This window comes from Mustelus asterias, chromosome 8 (assembly GCF_964213995.1).
Source record: "Mustelus asterias chromosome 8, sMusAst1.hap1.1, whole genome shotgun sequence".
Classification (NCBI taxonomy): domain Eukaryota; kingdom Metazoa; phylum Chordata; class Chondrichthyes; order Carcharhiniformes; family Triakidae; genus Mustelus; species Mustelus asterias.
Genome location: NC_135808.1, coordinates 94,751,357 through 94,773,097, shown reverse-complemented (window position 1 = coordinate 94,773,097; position 21,741 = coordinate 94,751,357). Strand labels below are relative to the sequence as shown.

General features: G+C 41.7%; 1 protein-coding gene across 4 annotated transcripts in view; it reads left to right on the top strand.

The window, feature by feature from the left end:
- The window catches only part of stil (STIL centriolar assembly protein), a 55,855-nt gene extending 39,698 nt beyond the window's left edge, over window positions 1-16,157 (top strand). For 3 of the 4 annotated variants that reach the window (XM_078218540.1, XM_078218543.1, XM_078218542.1), the window contains 4 exons: window positions 1,942-2,173; window positions 7,976-8,192; window positions 9,559-9,809; window positions 14,233-16,157. In XM_078218540.1, the coding sequence (XP_078074666.1) occupies window positions 1,942-2,173; window positions 7,976-8,192; window positions 9,559-9,809; window positions 14,233-15,010 (1,478 nt within the window). In that variant the 3' untranslated portion in view covers window positions 15,011-16,157. The remainder of the gene's footprint in view (window positions 1-1,941; window positions 2,174-7,975; window positions 8,193-9,558; window positions 9,810-14,232) is intronic. The other variant, XM_078218541.1, reaches the window with a different exon arrangement.
- Window positions 16,158-21,741: the final 5,584 nt, after the last annotated feature.

Below are 21,741 nucleotides of genomic sequence, written 5' to 3'. Positions count from 1 at the left end.
AAAATTACATTCATAATTTTCAAATAGATTAAAGGATTCTCCTGCTGTCACATGACCCTCTCAGATTCTTCCCTCCCTTGACTTTTCTAGAATATAGAAAAGCATCCCCCATTCAATTCCATTTCTGGCAATAGGCTATCAGCTATTATTCACTACAGGCCATCGACTCCTACAGCTACTTGCTACACTTCTACACATACTGCAAATAACCCATTCCATTCTTTCTTTTTCTCAGTCTCCATCACATAGGTGTTCTTTTTTTCCTTAATTAAGCAATTCCACACCCCTGCACCATGGTTAAGAGGGTCCTTGATCGTGTCCATTCTATTTCATGCACTTCTACTCTCATCTCATCCCATTCTTCTCACAGCCACAGTAGGGTTCCTCTTGTTCTCAACCCTGCTCCACCAGCCTTGGCATTCAATGGATCTTGTCCTGTCGTTTTTGCCCCCTCCAACATGATGCCACCACCAAATTCATCTTCTCCACCCCTTTCAACTTTCCAAAGGGACCATTCCATCCATGATACCCTGCTCCACTCAGTCATTTCTAACATCCCCTAGCTTTCCTAGGGCAGCTTTCCATGCCAGCACAGGTGATGCAACACTTTCTCCCTTCACACTGTTCAAGGTGCCAAGCAATTCTTCAGGTGAAACAATGGTTTACTTAAGTGGAATATCATTTTAGTATACTAAACATTCACTGCTCACATGTGGTCCCTCTACATTGGAGAGACCAAACACAACACAGACTGAGCACTTTGCAAAACACTACAATCAGTCTAGGATGCAGAATGGCATAACAATCCCTATAGATACTAATTACTTTTAAAAAGGTATTAGAATTTCCAATGACTGACTGACTGGAAGGGTCGCGTGACAAGACTTCTAGTTTCAAGATTTTTATTGCAACAAACTTAAAAACACTGCTGACTAAACTTTTTTTTGTAGGCAACTTAAACTCTAAACTACAGAAAAATTTCCACCCCTGAAAATCCCCACCATGATTATACTTTGCACTGTCCCTTCAGTGGACGTTTAATTTTTCCTAAATCAGTCCAAAGCTTTCCTCCACTCTTGGTTGTCTCTTTTCCCAGCTAAGTAATTTCTAATCTCACTGCTGATTTTCATAATGAGGGTTGCCCTACAGACTCCTTTTTCTAGCCAAAGCTAGGCAAATCATCCATCCATTTATATACTGTTTCAAAATTCAGCCAGTTGATTTATTTTTAAAATCGAAGTCTGGTCTTTTGACCAAAAAGTCCTTGCCTTTCAAAAAATGTGTATTACAGTTGCATAATAACAATTCTATATTTTAATATTCCACTTAAGTTTTTCCACATTTATAATAGTGCCAGTAAATTATACCATTATTTCATGGTCCTAGTGTTACCTGTTTATGATATTCTAAAGGCACCTTCCTGGGAGGATGTATTGGGCCAAATATCCAGTGGTAATTGCAAGCATCCCCAGTATTGGGTAGAGAGTGGAGGCCTCCACAATCATAATGTAGCTGAATTGTAAGACTCTGGGAGCTTGTGTACAAAAGTAGACAATACACACTTAATTCTGCTGATACTTTAGCTGCAGCTAGTAGCTTTTGACTGACTGCTGTTGCCTGAAATTATGGCATCTTGCACTTCCATTATGGTATTAGTACATAAAAATCAGTTGACCTGTTTGAGCAGGTCTTCTCTGGTGGGGGATTTCAATATCTGCCTTTTATGTAGTCTAGTCCAGAGCTGCTCAGCCCAAAACGTGAATATATGACGTTAGCTGACACATTGAATATGCTTCACTATTACACCAGAGGTGCTATTAAATAAAGACCAAATCTGCTTGTTCTGGTAATTCAGATGAACAATAATGACCCTGTAGCACTATTCGAAAAGAGAACATTCTTGTAATACTATAATAATGTGACTTAATCATTCTTCCTTAGGTGCTAGTTTGTTCTGGTGTCCACCTGAGGAACAAGAGGTGAATCAATCTGTACCCAACCTAAAGTTGAATGATTCTGAACTATCCAATGAAGAAATGGCGCTCTCTCTTAAAACGGAGGACACCAGTCACACCACTATTGCCTCTTCCCTGAATGAAGTGGACATACACAGCTTTGTGGAGAACAGTCAGGGCACAACAGAAAGCTCTGATCAAGCTACTGCTGTACAAAAGTAAGACACTAATAAATTGAAACAATTGAAGATTCGTTCCAAATGTAGGATAGCATTTTGCATCGGGAGGAAATTGAGCAATTAAAAATTTGAATACAGGTCAATATGATTAAGTTTACGTTTACATTTAAAGCTATATATAGAATAAAATTGCAGTTGGACTTGAAGGGTAGGGTGAGCACAGATGGCCTGGACATTTGCGTCTACCTTCTTTTGAATGGAGCACATTTAAAAAGTAATTCTGATGACTTTTGAAAGTGACAACAGTAGTGATTTTCATGACTTCTGTATTCAACAGTAAACTTGCATGATGGAGTGTGAGGAGAGGTCAGATTGGGGTAGAGGAGGTGGGGTGCTGGTGGATAGGGCAAAAGGATTTTTAAACAGTTTGTGGTTGCTTTTTTGTACTTTCTTTCTAGATTTGTTGTTGTACAAATGTTTTAGTCTAATTGCCTATAAGCTTAAGCATTGAATAGATTACCTCAATTTTTGTCACGGAATAATTTTATTATTCCATCTCCATAAGATGATGGTTTGCAGTGTGGTCAACTGTTCAACATAGCCTAGTATGGCTGAGAAGTCTCAACTGTCATGACAATCACTGTTCCATTTACTGCAGAAGAAGACAGTGGGCTGAGTAGGTGCGTGATTCATTGGCCTTTGTTTTCCCTGGGCCTTTTTCTCAGCCAGCTGAGCTTTCCATTTTTGCTTGCTCCTTCTAGTGCCTTCCAAACAGTCAGCCTTCAGAGATCACCAGCAACTGTCTCAGTTGTAAGTGTCAATGTTTGCCATCTTCATTACCTCACTTGCATGTTTCCTTGTAGCAGAGTTCTGGATGTCCAGAAAGTAGTGACCTCACTGATCAATCAGTTCACAGTACAGAAGGTCTTTGGGTATCTGGCTTCCATTGTCCATCTGGTGAACCTGCTGAGCACGTGCAGATGTTGTTCGCTTAGTAATGAGTATATGCCAGTGGAATTAGCATGTTCCAGGATCTCCGAGTTGGTGACCTTGTCCTGTCAAGAGATGCTGAGGATGCGTCTGAGACAGCAAAGGGTGAAAACTGTTCAGCCTTTTCTCCTGCCTAACATGAGGTGCCACCACTGTAGAGTGTGCTGAGGACGCAGGGTTGGTAGATTCACAGTTCAGTATTCTCAGCCAGGTTGCTGCTGTTCCGCACACTCTCTTGCTCATCTTGAACAGCAGCTGCAGCTTTTGCGATGCTTGTGTTGATTTTAGCATCAAATGACAGTTTGCTGGTTATTGTAAAGTCTAGATATGTGAATCTATCAACAATCTCTAGCATCACATTGTTGTAATGCTGATTGATGGCAATTTGACAACATCCTGGACCATGACGTTTTCCTGATGCTGATGTCAAACCGAACACTTACAGGCATGAGAGAGTCTGTCCACTCGCTGCTGAATGTATTTCCCAGTATGGAATGTTAGTTCATCATCGTCAGAGTAAAACAACTCACTGAAGTCTTGTATATGTCTCCTTTGTTCATGGTATTTCTCTTGGCAGCTGCCAGACTGAGAAGATCATGTCAACTCCAGATCTACTGGCTCTGAAATCACACTGAGTCTTGATAGATGTATTCAGCCAAGCTCGGAGTATGATGAAGGCAACATGACCAGTATTTCTCACATGATGTTCAGCAGGGGAACGCTTTGATATTTTCTGCAGTTACCTTTGTTCTTGTACAGGGTTCAATCTGTGCACTATGCAGTCCAGCAAAGACTGATTTTTGTGCAGATGCTGCAGGAGTTCCAGTTTCCCATGCTTGATGAGTTCAGGTGTTTATAACCTCACCACCTTTTTGTTTTCAGTTCTGAGAGGTATATTGCTCTTTAGCTCCCTTCATATATGCCTCTAGCATTTCTTGTGTCAACTGACACCTGGATATTCTGGCAAAGTTATAACCAGTAGGCATTAGCAGTGCCCAGCCATCTGTTGGACTTTACTTCGAGTGGCTCTTGGTGCATTCAGTCTTCTCATTCTGATCCTGACAAGATGAGATCAGTTGCCTCCAACAACAGGTTCCATCACTATTATGTTGGCCTTGAACCAGTCAGCACTTTTCTGCCTTTGCTTCCCAGGTGTTGAGATTGCAGTATTGTAGATGTATCAAAGTATGTTCTGTTTTGACCTGCACTCTGTATGCTAACGCTCGAGAGCATCTTCACAATCAGGTCAAGGAACTGTTGGTTTTTAATCACTAAGCGGTATGGCTGGCATTAATATCAGAATAACTCTATTTTGAATGAAAAAAACTTCCAAGTGTTGCATCCTAACCCTGGTGCACACTAGAGAGTGATATGTAACGCAGTCAGTGTTGTGCTAGCTGTATGCATTGAAAATGCTGTTGGGAGAGCCACATTTGGTGGTGGTCAAGTCCAGCTGATGCCAATGTCCTCATCTTGAATATCTACAGGACACCTTGTGACACAGCTTGTTCTGAAAAAGAGTCTTAGTTGCACAAAGCTCGTGGTAGCAGCAAACCTCAAATAGTCTCTTGTCCATTGTATTTTTCTCTCTTCCCAGGCAATGAAGTCCAAGGCAAGAGAGCCATGTCTTGTGGTCCATGCCTCTCGTGTTGAACTCCCAATAGGTAAAGGTGTTTTGACCTCTGGACACTCCTGTGAGCAATCTCAAGTTCCTCATAGAACTACTTTCATTTGGAGCACAGAATTGGAATATAGATTCATGAGATTAGCTGGTCCTGCCTGAGTTGAGAAGCAGATGGAGAGAACACAGACTGAACCATTTGTGGGGAGTTATTTTGTCGAGAGTAACAAGTTCCTTACAGATAAGCCTGCATTATGCTCATGCATTTGCTCTGGTCTTATCCCTGCCAGATGAAAATGTAATGTTTATCTTTTGTCACACCTAGTCCAGCAATGTCAATGTTCAGTCTACCTGATCTCATGTGAATCATTAATCACCAGCAAGCCATCTGTCCATCCTGTGTACATGGTCCTGACATTCAGTTTGCCAGTCGAAGAGTTGGCATCCTTTTTTTTTGTCTGATGTGATAGATTCGGTCTACTTTTTGAGCAGAGACAATAACCTCCAAGCAACCATTGAAACAGATGGATCAGTGTCGGTCAGCACCTTTAATATTTGGGGGTTGCCTCACTTGAGGTGGCTGACCAGTGGGACAATACCCATTTTCTCCACCAATCCAGTCGTGCTTAACACTTGGAACTGCTGCCTTCCATGTTGTGCTCATGCTCTAAAGCAAAACCGGAGTGTCCTCAAGAGGGCATAAGCCTGGGCAAGATGAATGGAGTGCCTGGCCTGCCTAAACATTAGCGTCTCCCCCTCGACCTCCCCAGTTGAGTCCATAGGAATACAAAGCACTACACTTGGCACCGACCTGGCTGCCGGAAAGCTGATGTGCTAGAACTTCCGAGGAGCGGTAATCGGAGTCAGATTGTCACTGCATTCCTTTTACTTACCCAAGTAGAGAGCTGAATTTTTCTTACTGGCTCTTCCAACCCTGCCCTAGTGAGAAGTGTGCAGTTTATCTGGTTGCTGAGGCCTTCCAGTGCAGGACAACAGTATCTAGGGAAGTGCAGCCATGCCTCCTCTTTATAGCAGTAGCTTTGGTAAGTTCAAAGGTCCCTGTGTTTAATTGCACTTTGAGAAGTCAAGGAGAAGGTAAGTCGGTCGGGTGAGAGAAGGAAGGTGGTTAAGCAGAATGGGTCCGGGAGGGTGGATAGGATGGGCCATGAGGAAGGGCTGTTGAGTGTGAGGTCTGTCAAGTGCAGGGAGTGGTTGAGTAGTGAGGGGATGGATAATTGGGGCATAGTCGATATTGTGAGGGTTGCTCCAGGTGGGTTGAGGGTCAGTACTCATTATAGTTGCCCAGGAGTGGGGTGAAGCACAAGGAATGGGGGAGTGTCAGTGCCCTCATTATAGTTACACACAAGTTAGAAGTGGTTTTAATCCTAACCTTTTGGCTCAGAGGGTTGGAACAGTCCAAAGTCTCAGGTTATCAGATGGTTCCCAGTGCAGAGAAAGTTGCCCATCAAAAGTTTAAACCTCTTGTACAGTCATTGCTTGAGAATTTCCTGGAAGAACCCCAGTGCATTTTCTGGGATACTGTACTTCCTGGATATGACCCTTTCTTCTCCCCCACATTCCAGGGAGTGCAAGTTCTGGACTGTTATATTTAGATATAAATCTGCCTTTAGATTTATTCCCCTAGGCTTTGATTCTTCCAAGGTATCAACAAGGTACTGGAGCTAATTTGCCCATAGCTGGGAGTTTTGTTCATGAATGTCGGGCATGCCCACATGTCAGTGGACCTGCGCGCACACCATGACTGGGGGCCAAACCTCTGAAGCTTTAGCCTGGGGCTGCAAGGCATCCAGTGTGTTGGCATGAGGCACAGCTAAGGACTTGCCGATGGAGAAGCTATGTGCTGACGGAGAGAATTAGACATTTTTTTTGCATTGCTGTTTGCCAGTGATGTAGGTTGAAAATGCATCGCAAGCTGGTGCACAAAAACAGAGAGCATGCTAATTCTCCTCACCCAGACATTGGATGCATCCCATTGACTTGGACAAAGTAAGTAGGAAGCCATTAAAACTTGGAAGGAGGATGAAATAATCTATTCAGTCATTAAACTTTATCGCGTATCAGAGTTTTTTGAAAGGCATTGTTTTTGGGAGCTGTCATAAAATGGTGCAGTCACTCCAGATTCTGATATTTGCTTTTGAAAATTTTTCTTTATCCTAGAATGGTATTTGGGTCTTTATTTTAAAAAATCACATGGCATGTAGTTTTGGAGTTATTTCCATTATCCACCGCAAATATGTGCCTCCTACAGATGTGGTAATCGCTGAATTGTAATTCAAGAATTCCTATATAGACCACCAAAACCAGACTGCATTTGTCTGTAGTCTTGAATTACATTTAGCAATCAGATGCTGCGAGCAAGAGAAGGGAAGAAACAGCCAATGGATCAGCTTATTTGGCTAAAAAGTATTTTCAGCATCTTAAATGCTGGTATCCCCAACAACTGAGAGGTCTCACTCTGCTTTGTTGTTGTCTTTGGGCACAGCAAATGCATCAAGCAAAATAGAACAGAAACTGAAGCATGAAGCAATTAAATGTTTAAATGAAGATAATTAAATTAATTATCTTCATTAGATAACACCAATCACGATTATGGTCGGTGTTAACTGCAAGGTGCTTGCGCACTAGATTCTTGTATATTGGAAAATTGTAGAAGTAGTAATCCTGCCCTGATGTGAAGGTGACTGTTGCGGAAGACTCGGCATCGTGATTAATTTTGTTTTTGTCCTTGTGCTACTCAGATGCTATAATTGGACAAAAACCTCAAAAGGTTTAAAATTTAAAAAGAAAGGTGATACTATCACGATTATTAAGTTATGACTGTCCAAAAGTCCTTTTGATCTAGTAGGGAAAATATGGATACTGAAATTAATGACGTTGCCGAAACCACACTTTGATACATTGTGTAGTGACCTTAAAAAATCACCAGTCTATGTCAAATATTATATGTTCAAACATTTTAGCGCAGGAAAGGCTATTTCACCCTTGCCTGGGCTGAACTTGGGTTTCTCGGAATTTCCAATAGTACGTAAACCATTTCGCACTTGTCTGTTCAATTTAATGATTTTTGAAAGCTCCTGTGTCCCTCATGCAAGCATATGATGTTACCACTATGTGGCAGCATTTTGGAGCTGACCATGCTTTCATTTCCACTTATTTTGTTTGCAACCAAAATACATTGACTAATAAGCTTTTAATTCATTGCCATTTAGCTGTTCACCTGAGCATACAAAAAACTGCTGGGACCTTCATATCACTTTTCAGAGCCCAGTACTTGGGGAGAGTGCAAGTACGTGCCTGCAAAGTAGCCCATCAGACGTACCACATCATAAGGGTAATAAAGAAACAGAAAAAAATGGTGAACATATCACAGAATCACAAAGTAACTCCCCATTACAAGATGAGCAAAGGTTTTACCAGAATTTAATGGTGAGTGGTAAATTATATTTTTATAATGTTTCCATGCTGCATTTTGTTTATCGAATATATAGATACTTTTCCTTGTTTTCTTTCCCTTTTATTTCAATGGTATTCATTGACAATCTAAAATGTCACTAACGCTCCTCCATTCAAGTGAGTAGTTAGCTACCCGATACCTAATATTTGTATAATCCAAGACAGCATGTGCAGTCAGTTATCCAATTCCCCGATCCTGTCCTTTTCCAATGGCCAGCATCAGTCATGCTAATCGGTCAGGAATGAGAACTCAAATTTTGTCTGTCTTTTTTGTCCCCTCCACTCCCAGTGTAACTGAAAATTGAAAGCAAATGCAGCACCTCAACTTCTAGCAGCTTGATGTTTGACTTGGAACAGACTGAAGATCTAGTTTACAAACTTCTGATCCAAATGATTTACTCTGACGTGATCATATCTTTCAGCCATTAGGCTAGTGCTTCCCAAATTATTTTCCAATGCGATCCTATTTTAACATTTAAAAATTAACATGACCCCAGATATGAACAAAACCAAAGCAGCAGTAAAACAGCATTCAATATATAATTACTAAAGTTTGTGCATTATAAATCAACATATGCATATAGATATTTCTGCAAAGTACTTTGTACTCTAGTAAACTTCAGCCAAGCTCTCTATATTCCTTGTTCATAGAAGACTTGGTGAATCTTCTCTTTTCCCCCAGCCCCACCATACACACAATCAGTACCACCTCCCTCCACTCACTCAGCAACCCTTCTTGCGGACTCTCCCCTGCACATATTCATGAACCACTGCCTAACCACCCCACACACACTTCTCCCTTTTGGCTGTGAGGCAGAGTCACTATGCTTGGGTAAGGGTACTTACTGTGTAACAGGCGAACATGAGTAGAAACCGGTTGGGCGCAATCTTGAGCCCATGCTCTGTCTGTAAGATCGCTGGCGGGGTCTCAAGATCTGAAATTTTCCAGCATTTTCTGTTTGTTTCAGATTTCAGCATCCACAGTAATTTGCTTTCATCTTTCTTTGCATACATGTAGTTATGCAAACTGGGTTAATTAGAAAATAAGCTTTTATAACTCATTCCAAGAATTCTGTATGTAAACCAATGATGGACTGAATTCTCCATCAAAGATGCTTGGCAGATACTTTTATTATACAGATGTGGAAAATGATACAAATGTAAACTGAGTTGACTGTTTCAGCATCTCTTCCCCTAGCTAAAATGCCTGCATGATATAGCATTATGGCAAAGATGAAGGTTGCAATTAGTGTAGAAATTGTCACAATATGCATACAATTTGTAAAAATGCTCACACAATTAGCTGGTTTAAATTAATAAATGTTCATTTTTCTATGAGGGCCAGGTGAACCAACTATTAGAATCTTCCCCTGCAAAACTAAACCAGAGAACGGAGAATAAAAATGCTGAATCGGAAACCTCTGTGCAGTTCGCTGATAAGAGGAACAAACGGTCTGAACACCAGACTGGTCAAAAGGAAGATAATAATGTGCTGAGCGCAACCCTGAGACAACTGAAGAAAATGGGAGTGAAAATTGATCTTGAATCTTCCAGTATGACCAAGACCAAAAGCAAAGTTGAAAATGCAAGGTATTGATGTGACATTGAACAAATCTATATTTAGAACTCACTTGCTTTTCCTTAGACCTTTTTAGATAATGTGATCTCTCTACAAGGTAAGAGCCCCATGGCTGTTGATTTGCAGAAACTTTCAATAGCAACAGTAATTAGCAAGTAATTGACGTCAGAATGTTTCTATTTAAGCCATTTCCCATCAGGGAACAGCGGCTCAGAGGAAAGGCCAGGTTAGCAGATGAGCATCACAGACATGCTCTCAGCCCCAGCATTTTCACAATGACTGCATTAGCTCAATTAGATCAACTTGTTTGAGTGCGTTCAAAAGTAACTGTAGAATTTGGGATTTTTCCAGTTTTTGTTCTCGGGATGTATGATATATTGACAATGGTGCAATAATCAATTATCACTCGTAGCCCTAAGAAGGAGGTGGGCTGCTGCCTTGAACCACTACACTCCTGGTGATAGTGATGTCAGACAGGAAATTCCAGAATTTTGGCAGAAATAGTGAAGGAGAAACGTTATGTTCAATTCAGGATAATAGGTGACTTTTACCATGCTGTTTGCCTTCTAGTTTGTAGAAATTACTGCATTGAGAGGTGCTAGAACTTTGAAAAACATAATTTGTTGCAGTTTACTCTGAATTAAAGTCATAATGCACCCATAATGGAGGGAATAGATACTTAGTCCAGCGGCAGCCACTAATCAAGAGGACTTGCTTTGTTAGTATCCCACCACATACCTGACTTGAGCCCTGTAGATGTTGGAGAAGCTTTTGTGATGAGGGAAGTTGGGCACTTTACACAATGTCAATGCATTTGAAGCTGCAGTGTTTGTAAGGCTGGTGTTAATTTTTTGTATAATGGTGGTGCAAGAGCTAAAGATCATAGAGTAACGATTGGGCCTTTTTCTGGTTGAAAGTGGGTACAGCCAATGCTTATGTGCTCCAAATGTACTTGTCAACCCAAGACTACTGATATCCAGGTCCTGCTGTAGGCTGACATGGGCTACTTCGTCATGTGAGGACTTCTATGTTATGATGAAAACTGAAGAATAGTCAGCATACAGCGCCATACCTGACCTTGTTGATTAAACTGAGGAACTCTGCAGCACTGCCCTAGGCTATGGTTTGTCTATCTTAACATCTTGCTGTGTTAAGAGTGACTCAAGTCATTGAAAGGTTTCCCCCTTGACCTCCATTGATGGTCTTGGCTTAATAAACTTCAATAGATAAAATGCCTGCTCAGAATATAATGCTTTTAATCTTATATCTGATGTGATGTGTCTCCTTGACTTTGTGCACTTGGTAGCTTTTTAATCTGTGGGTTGAGTTGTATGTTCAAACCCCAACAACACTTGTTCATAATTCAGTCTGACATGGCAAGGGAATGCTGAATGTTAGAGGTGCTGACTTTCGGGTTCCATCTGCCTGTTCCAGTCGACTGTCGAAGAGCAGGGAGTTTCTCTCTTCTGACAAACATTCCTCCTTCATCCAACATTAACATAGAACATAGAAAGCCACAGCACAAACAGGCCCTTCGGCCCACAAGTTGCGCCGATCACATCCCCACCTCTAGGCCTATCTATAGCCCTCAATCCCATTAAATCCCATGTACTCATCCAGAAGTCTCTTAAAAGACCCCAACGAGTTTGCCTCCACCACCACCGACGTCAGCCGATTCCACTCACCCACCACCCTCTGAGTGAAAAACTTACCCCTGACATCTCCTCTGTACCTACCCCCCAGCACCTTAAACCTGTGTCCTCTCGTAGCAACCATTTCAGCCCTTGGAAATAGCCTCTGAGAGTCTACCCTATCCAGACCTCTCAACATCTTGTAAACCTCTATCAGGTCACCTCTCATCCTTCGTCTCTCCAGGGAGAAGAGACCAAGCTCCCTCAACCTATCCTCATAAGGCATGCCCCCCAATCCAGGCAACATCCTTGTAAATCTCCTCTGCACCCTTTCAATGGCTTCAACATCTTTCCTGTAATGAGGTGACCAGAACTGCGCGCAGTACTCCAAGTGGGGTCTAACCAGGGTCCTATAAAGCTGCAGCATTATCTCCCGACTCCTAAACTCAATCCCTCGATTAATGAAGGCCAGTACGCCGTACGCCTTCTTGACCGCATCCTCCACCTGCGAGGCCGATTTAAGAGTCCTATGGACCCGGACCCCAAGGTCCTTCTGATCCTCTACACTGCTAAGAATGGTACCCTTCATATTATACTGCTGCTTCATCCCATTGGATCTGCCAAAATGGATCACCACACACTTATCCGGGTTGAAGTCCATCTGCCACTTCTCCGCCCAGTCTTGCATTCTATCTATGTCTCGCTGCAACTTCTGACATCCCTCCAAACTATCCACAACACCACCTACCTTGGTGTCGTCAGCAAACTTACCAACCCATCCCTCCACTTCCTCATCCAGGTCATTTATGAAAATGACAAACAGCAAGGGTCCCAGAACAGATCCCTGGGGCACTCCACTGGTCACTGACCTCCATGCAGAGAAAGACCCCTCCACAGCCACTCTCTGCCTTCTGCAGGCAAGCCAGTTCTGGATCCACAAGGCAACAGCCCCTTGGATCCCATGCCCTCTCACTTTCTCAAGAAGTCTTGCATGGGGGACCTTATCGAACGCCTTGCTGAAGTCCATATAGACCACATCCACCGCTCTTCCTTCGTCAATGTGTTTGGTCACATTTTCAAAGAACTCAACCAGGCTCGTAAGGCACGACCTGCCCTTGACAAAGCCGTGCTGACTACTTTTGATCATACTAAACTTCTCTAGATGATCATAAATCCTGTCTCTCAGGATCCTCTCCATCAACTTACCAACCACTGAGGTTAGACTCACCGGTCGGTAATTTCCCGGGCTGTCCCTGTTCCCTTTCTTGAATATAGGGACCACATCTGCAATCCTCCGGAACCTCTCCTGTCTCCATCGACGATGCAAAGATCATCGCCAAAGGCTCCGCAATCTCCTCCCTCGCCTCCCACAGTAACTTGGGGTACATCCCATCCGGTCCCGGCGACTTACCAACCTTGATGCCATTCAATAGTTCCAACACATCCTCTTTCTTTATGTCCACATGCTCGATCCTTTCTGTCCACCGCAAACCAGCAGTACAACCACCCAGATCCCTTTCCACCGTGAATACCGAGGTAAAGTATTCATTAAGCACCTCCGCCATTTCTAACGGTTCCGCACAAACTTTTCCCCCTTCACCTTTTAAGGGTCCTATGCCTTCACATCTCATCCTTTTACTCTTGACATATTTGTAGAAAGCCTTGGGATTCTCCTTAATCTTACCCGCCAAGGCCTTCTCATGACCCCTTCTCGCTCTCCTAATTTCCTTCTTAAGCTCCTTCCTACATCCCGTATACTCCTCTAAATCCTTAACACCTCCTAGCTCTCTGAACCTTCTGTACGCCTCTCTTTTCTTATTCACCAGGTTCATCACAACCTTCGTGCACCACGGTTCCCGTACCCTACCAACACCCCCCTGTCTCATCGGAACGTTGTCATGCAGAGCTCCAGACAAACATTCCTTGAAAATCCTCCACTTTCCTTCGGTACTTTTCCCCAAGAATGCCTCCTTCCAATTTACCCGTCTAATTTCCTCCCTGATGACACTGTATTTCCCTTTACTCCAGAGAAACACTTTCCTAGCCTGCCTGATCCTATCTCTTTCCAATGCTATCGTGAAGGAGATAGAATTATGATCGCTATCCCCAAGATGCTCACCCACCGAGAGATCCTCCACCTGTCCAGGTTCATTAGCCAGCACCAGATCAAGTACAGCCTCTCCTCTAGTAGGCTTATCCACATACTGTGTCAGGAAACTCTCCTGGACACACCTAACAAACTCCTCTCCATCCAAACCCCTAACCCCTACATTGTAGATTAACTGTTTGTGGAATGTCACTAGTGCAAAAGGGGTTTTGCATTTGCTTACATATGGCCATAAAGTTTTGCCGTTTCAATGATATAATAAAGCATCAGTCTCTAAAAATATTTCTAGTTATCATAGAAATCATAGAAACCCTACAGTGCAGAAGGAGGCCATTCGGCCCATCGAGTCTGCACCGACCACAATCCCACCCAGGCCCTATCCCCACATATTTACCCGCTAATCCCTCTAACCTACGCATCTCAGGACTCTAAGGGGCAATTTTTTTTTTTAACCTGGCCAATCAACCTAACCCGCACATCTTTGGACTGTGGGAGGAAACCGGAGCACCCGGAGGAAACCCACGCAGACACGAGAATGTGCAAACTCCACACAGACAGTGACCCGAGCCGGGAATTGAACCCAGGACCCTGGAGCTGTGAAGCAGCAGTGCTAACCACTGTGCTAGTTTTGTGGCAATGTGATGCAGGATTTTTTTGAATAAACATGTGCGTAATGTTTTAACTTCTTGTTTTTAGCACATTGGCTCGCATAAACCCTGAAGCAGTTATCCCAAGGTTGAACTACATGTCCTTTGTCAATGTTGGCACAAGTGGACTTGGGGCTGGTGGAGCGGACCTCAGCATGGAGGCTAATGCTATAGCTCTGAAGTACCTGAATGATGCTCAGCTCTCCCAAATGTCTCTCAGACATGGCGATAACTGTGAATCAACATCCCTAAATAGTCTGCTAGAATTGAGCACAGACAGAAGCATGGTAGGCCTGAGCCTGATTTCACCCAATAACATGTCGTTTGCCACACGTAAATACATGAGGAGATATGGACTTGTGGAGGATGCTCACAGCAGTGAAGAGGAGGAAGATTTGTCAAGTTCTATCGTACAGCCCATAAAATCTGATTTGGAAAGTGTTTCTGTGGGAAAAGAAAGATCTGAAAAAGTGGTTGAAGTCCAGATTAAGCACCACTGTACCTTGGAGTCTTTATCCAAGAGAGATGGAAATGTTCTAAAAAACATTACTAATGAAGTTGCTTCCTCCAAACAGCAGAATATGGATGCACGGGCCCAAGATTGTCAGCCGTTTCCAAATATTCCAAAACCCAAAATTAATATGTTTGCTGAAGAAATCTGTTGCACCCAAAATCCTGAAAAGGAAAATGGAATTGAAAGAATTCGGGACTTTTCCAAGAAATTAATGCCAAATGCTTCCGAGAGACAAAAGTTCACAAAAAACAGTGATGCGGTGGGCAACATTCTCGATGTAAATCGACTCCGACAACTGCCCAAACTCTTTTAACTAACTGGACTGTTATAACTCTGTTCTAAAAGCCAAGAATTCTCCAAGATATGTATAAGCTATTTTGTTGGCACCATTTTTTGTACAAATATGCTTAAGTTTACTATTCTAATGTTCGAGAGTAGGTCAAGAGCGTAGAGGGCCGAAAAACATACAATATCATAGGTTATCAACTCCAACTACAATATAGCTGAAAGTCCTTTGTAAATATGTGCAGCTAATGTTAATTTGTTCATATAAATTATGGCTTTTCTGTTCACTTGGTAGAAATCTTGTGTAGTATGACTGTTTTGGGATTATAATCAGTGGGTAAATATATTGTGCAGCTTTATACCAGCTCTGGTCAATAATAAGCAATCAACCACAACAATCAAACTGGTAGTTCATATTTAGAAGTGCATTTCTTTGCTCGGTGATTAATGTTAATCTGGCATTCTTAATGGCCACTTTTGTTCTCTATTGTGATCAATGGAAAACAAACTGGGAAGTGATTTTTGAGGTATATGCTTCCAAAATTTCATGACAGGCTATAATTTTAGCTCTGTCAGTAGTTTTTAACAATTGGCTTTCACAAATTGCTGATTGGAAGCTAGAAATGCATAAATTCATATTTACAAAGTTGTGAAGCATCAGAGTACTTATGTAATACGATATTATTCCATAAAGGGAAGGGTTTGATGAATTGATTTTGTAGGCGGGTATGAATGCATTATGTTTCAGGTAGGAAAACCGATGCCAGCTAATAAAATGGCATTACTGGAGGAAATTGTGGTGTTGACTGTTCAATTTTTCATAAGTGCTATGCTCCTCTCCTCTTCAAATTTGCCAATGTTTGTATTCTTGATATTTTTGGCTTAAACCTTGTAGCTAACGTTTACAGAAATTCAGGGATATTTGTGTGTGTTTTTTAACATTCCTGTGTGAGGTGTTTGTGTTTCCATTTAAGATTTGTGCTTTTGGTCACTTTGTCATACAGAGCCATTGGATTAATTCTTACCTTTCTATGATTTCTCAGCAGTTGTTTTTGTTTATTCAATCACTGGATTTTTGTGAGCAAATTATAAATAAAACATATGCACAATTTCTGCATGTTATTTAATTTGTATTAGTGTTGTTCTCCGCTATCTATAAAAAATATTTCCCAGTGCATTCTATTTATAATTGAACTCTGTGCTCATTTTTGACTAAACCAATAGATGTTTTTGAGTACAATTTGTTGTGTTAGCAGTGACTATTTTAATAGAGGCTCATGGAGTTTTAGTTGTACTGAAACATTTTGGTAAATAGAATTTCACCCAAACTGAAGACTAAATTTCAATACTTAAGCCAACATTAAGAATCAAAAATTGGTTTAGTAACTGGCTCTTCTCACAGGAAGCACTGATAAAGGGAGACCATATGGTCTGCGGCTCCCAATTTTTGTGTTCAAGGACAGATGGTGATCCTGGTACACTAAATTCTGACACTAGAAGAGGATATTCAACATTTCGGATGGAGCAGCAGGAGGCTTGAGGCCCCAAAACTGCATGGATTGCAGAAGGCCATCCTCCCAAAAAGATTCACTACCATGCATTCAGCTTTTACAAGAAAGGTGTGTTCTGTGTAGTAGTAATTTAAGTATTAGATTGCCTGTCAGACAGCTGCAGACACCATGTAAACAATAACCGCTTAGTTCTGGCACGTGACATTCTGTAATCAGCCAAGAAGCATGTGGTTACTTAAGTATTGCCCTTGGCTATCCTTGCAGCCTGAGCCATCCGTAGTAGCATTTCTCAGGGGTACTCTACCTATGGCCAAGATGGTGCTCCATTTCCGGCACCTTGGATAGGCGGAGATACCCAAATGCATAAGGGATTAATTCATATGGTTGCCCGATAGTCTGCCCCTCCACAGATCAGTGGAGATGTTAAGTTGTAGTCCCATAATAGAGATGGAACAGGTTGCCTCAATGGTGGCACATTTCAGTCACCACTCCCTCGAGCAATACCTGCCCTCGTGAGAAAGCTTGCTGGCTCAGTCATACATGTCCTGAAAATTTAAATTAGCCTCTCATCCATAGCCTTTTGAAGAAGTGAGTTCTTGACTTCCACTCTAATGTGGGGGAAAAAATGCTTCTTGATTACACTTCTAAATGTTCCACTCTGTTCTGGATTTCTCCCAAACAGGTAAAGACCCGAGTTACCAACACACAAATTTCCTTTTATCTGTGTCACATTGATGATGGCACCATTACAACATTGCAAGCTTTTAGCAAATTCTAAGTCAATGTCCTAAATGCAATGATGTCCTCCTGGTTGAGCGTAGCTAATGTCACAGGATTGGAAAACAAAATATTAAAGTTTCTCATATGAGTTTCTCATGTATATCAAGTGATTGTCATGGGAATGAAAGATTTAAATTACAATAATGCCTGCACCCCTGTAATATCCAGCTAATCTGATGCAATCTAGGCTCACCAACAAAGAGCGACCACTTGGATGAGATACTACAGTGTTACTCTCTTCTAGTTCAGATATAATAACTAAAGTGATGGGTGTGCCGCAGGTAGTCAAGATTCACGCTGTATTACCTGGTTCTAGCAGAACATTTTGCCAGGTTCACAGCAGCTGTTCAGCTAATTTTCCAATTTCCAAGTGTTTCATCTAATGTATTGTAAATCCTTTTACTTGTTTTTTGAAATGTCAGAACTGTGATGACTCGTTACTACATTTTACAGCTAAGTTTTTAAAGCTGGAAATGAACCTATACAAGCAACCTACACTTAGATTGCCAAAAGAGAAAGAAAACATTTATTTCCTGGCAAAAATATAAACTTGTCGCTGAATGTTATTACAATTGTGAGCAAAAACCTAGGAGGAGTTATATTTTGTGAAAGCATGAAAGGCATAGTTGTCTTCAAGACTTAGGAGGACTATTAATATATTTTGCCTCTGGAATTTTGAATTCAAAGCATCTTCAAGTGAATCAAAGAATTTGCTTCAGATTATAGTCTGAATACAATATGAAAATGACCGTTGTAGTTGTGTGTTCATCTAGATTACCGTGTCCGTTTAGGCTGGAATTGTAAACCTTGAGGCCAATGTGAAGTCTTTATCCACAAAAAACTGGGACATGGGAGAATAAATTTTAAATTGTGGTCTTTACAAATTTTTCAGTAACATTGAAATTCTGTCTGTAGCCAGCAGGGGGCATTCTCCATCTCTTATTTGCAGCAGAAATGTGTACGTTTTGGCATTCCAATTTTGTTCATTTGTTTTTATTGCCGTCACCTTTTTCCAAATCTAAAACATAGGATAAGAGTGGCAGCATAAGGCTCAGTAATGTCATCTTTGCTCATTAAGTTTTATTGGAAATTTTTAACAGCCGCCTTCACTACATAAGGCACCAAAGTAAATGGGCAAAAGACTTTTATTTCACCAGCTAGACTTTGGTATTCATTTTATATTCAATATGTTCTAGTTTGGCAATTTATTCGCCAAATTTTGCAAACAAAGTTTTTTCAAAAGAAAATGTTTGCATTTTAAACAACTACTTTGAAACTATGCTTCAGTTAAGTTTCAAATTTAAGAAAATTGTAGAGTGTCGTCATAAAAATATGTTGCTTTTCTAGCTTATTGATGTACACCCGGAAAGAAAATTTGCGCACTCTTCCCTCCCCTTCCTCTCACCTGGAGACATACCCCACCACTTAAATTTCTGGAACTGGTGGTTGTAGTTTATTTAGACTTTCAGAAGGCTTTCGACAAGGCCTCACACAGCAGACTACTGTGTAAAGTTAAAGCGCTTGGGATTGCAGGTTGTGTCTTAGGAGGAATAGAAATCTGGTTAGTAGCAAAGAGTTGGCATAAGTGGGTCTTTTTCCGATTTGGTAGGCAGTGATTAGTGGGGTACTGCAGGGATCTGTGCTAGGCTCTGACTGTTCACATCGTAAATGAATTGGAAGAGGGACCCAAATTCAAAGTTGGGTGGGAGGGTGATCTGTGAGGAGGATACAGAGATGCTTCAACATGATTTGGACAGACTAAGTGAGTGGGCATATGCATGACATGCAGTATAATGTGGATAAATGTGAGGTGGTTCTCTTCAGTAGCAAAAATAGGAAGGCAGATTATTATTTGAATGCATGTAAATTGAGAGAGGTGGATACTCAGCGAGACTTTGGTATCCTCATGCATCAGACGCTGAAAGTAAGCATGCAGGTACAGCAGGCAGTAAAGAAGGCAAATGGTGTGTTGGCCTTCATGGCGAAAGGATTTAAGTATAGGAATAAGGATGTTCTACTGCAATTGTACGGGGCGTTGGTGAGGCTACACCTGCAGCATTGTGTGCAGTTTTGGTGTCCTTATCTGAGGAAGGATGTCCTTGCTATAGAGGGAGTAAAGCAAAGGTTTACCAGGCTGATTCTTGGAAAGGCAGGTCTAAGTCGGTTAGGATTATATTCATTGGAGTTTAGAAGAGTGAGAGGGGACCTCATAGAAACTTATAAAATTTGAACAGTGTTCGACAGGGTAGATTCAGAAAGAATGTTCCCAATGGTGGGGGAGTCCACCAGGGCTCATAGTTGGATAAACCTTTTAGGACTAAGGTGAGGAGAAATTTATTCTCCAAGTGATGAATCTGTGGAATTCATTATCACATAGTTAAGGCCAAAACATTGATTTCAAGAAGAAATTAGATATAGCTCTTGGGCTATAGGAGTCAAGAGATATGGGGTGGGGGGGGGGGGGGTGATCAGAGTATAGAATTTGATGATCAGTCATGATAATGAATGGCAGAGCAGGCTTGAAGGCTGAATGGCCTACTATTATTTTCTATGTAACTCTTCCTTTGCATCTCGTGCATTGACCTGTTGCTGCCAGGAACCCACCATGGCCTGCCAGCCAATTAGTACTTTCTGCTGCGTTTGACTGGAAGACTAAAAATGTTGGCCAACTCTCCCAATTTAGACATAGGGCCCCAGATGTTAGCGAGTGTGTCACTGTCATTCCTGCTGCTAAGATCGATGTTAAATGATCTGTCCCATTTTATTTTCAACTTTTCGTTCATGGTTTGATACAACTGAGTGGTTTGCTCGTCCATTTAAGAGGGCAGTTAAGAGTCAACCACATGACTGAGGGTCTGGAGTCGTATGTAGATCAGACTGCATACGGATGGCAGATTTCCTTCCCTAAAAAACATTAGTGAACTAATTAGGTTTTTACAACAATCAGTAGTTTAATGGTCACCATAACTGATGCAAGCTTTTTATTCCAAATTTATTTAATTGAATTTAAGTTCCTCCAGCTGTTATGGTGGGATTTGAATTTGTGTCACTGGGCTATTAGTTCAGGTTTCTGGATTTTTATTAATTTGTGGGACATGGGTGTCGCTGGCTGGCCAGCACTTATTGTCCCCTTTCCTAGTTCCCCTGGGAGGTCAGCTGAGAGTCAGCCACATTGCTGTGGCTCTGGAGTCATACGTAGGCCAGACTAGGTAAGGACAGCAGATTTCCTTCCCTTAAGGGTATTAGTGAACCAGATGGGTTTTCCTGACAATCGACAATGGTTTCATGATCATCAGTAGATTCTTAATTCCAGATTTTTTATTGAATTCAAATTCCACCATCTGTCATGGTGGGATTTGAACCCCAGTCCCCAGAACATTCGTTGAGTTTCTGGATTAATAGTCGAGCAATAATACCACTAGGCCATCGCCTCTCCTACTTCAGTAACATATGCACTATGTTCCACTGGTGAAGGTTGACAAGATTTGCTTCAGTCCCTATCCGCACAAAAGCAATGTGGAATTAAGATCAATCTTTTTGTCTGATGTCTGCTATTGGCACAGTGGTTAGCACTGCTGCTTCACAGCGCCAGGGACCCGGGTTCGGTTCCCGGCTTGAATCACGTCTGTGTGGAGTTTGCACGTTCTCCCCATGTCTGCATGGGTTTCCTCCGGGTGCTCTGGTTTCCTCCTACAGTCTGAAAGACGTGCTGGTTAGGTGCATTGACCCGAACAGGTGCCGGAGTGTGGTGACTAGGGGAATTTCATAGTAACTTCATTGCAGTATTAATGTAAGCCTTACTTGTGACTAATAACTTTTGCTTACTGTTGCTGTTTTGAACAGTAACTGCTGTTTCCTCTTAACTCTTGCTTCCACTGATTTTCAGAATATGCCTCCACTGTTTGTTTGTTTTTCTTTCTCTCTCTCCTAGTTCTGCTTTATTTTTGCGACTCCAACATTTTTTTGGATTATTTTTAGGAACACTTCCACTGTTAGTGTTTTTTAATGTCATCGCTGGCCTACTGTTTCTTTTTATGGACTTCATCCAGTGTATTTAGCCCTACTCCCACCCTGTGTTATTTTGCAGTTTGCTATCAGTGTTTGTTTTTCTAATTATTGCTCTTCTTTTGAAACCACTTCCTTGTATTGAAACTTTCTTCGAAGTCTATTCATCATTAAATCTCAGGTAATTCCTATCCCTGTGAATACATTGGTATGAAAATTTCTAGTCTTCACTCCGCTTGCTGATCTAGAGAACCTTTTTAGAGAGGTGGAAATAGGTGGTCTTTATGATCATAGTATGGTATCCCTACAATGCCAAAGACCATTTGGCCCATCAAGTCCACACTGACTCTCCAACAGATCATCTTACCCAAGCCCTATCCCCATAACCCCAATCCCCCTAATTTACACATGTTGGGATACTAAGGGGCAATTTAGCATAGCCAGTCCACCTGACCTGCACATC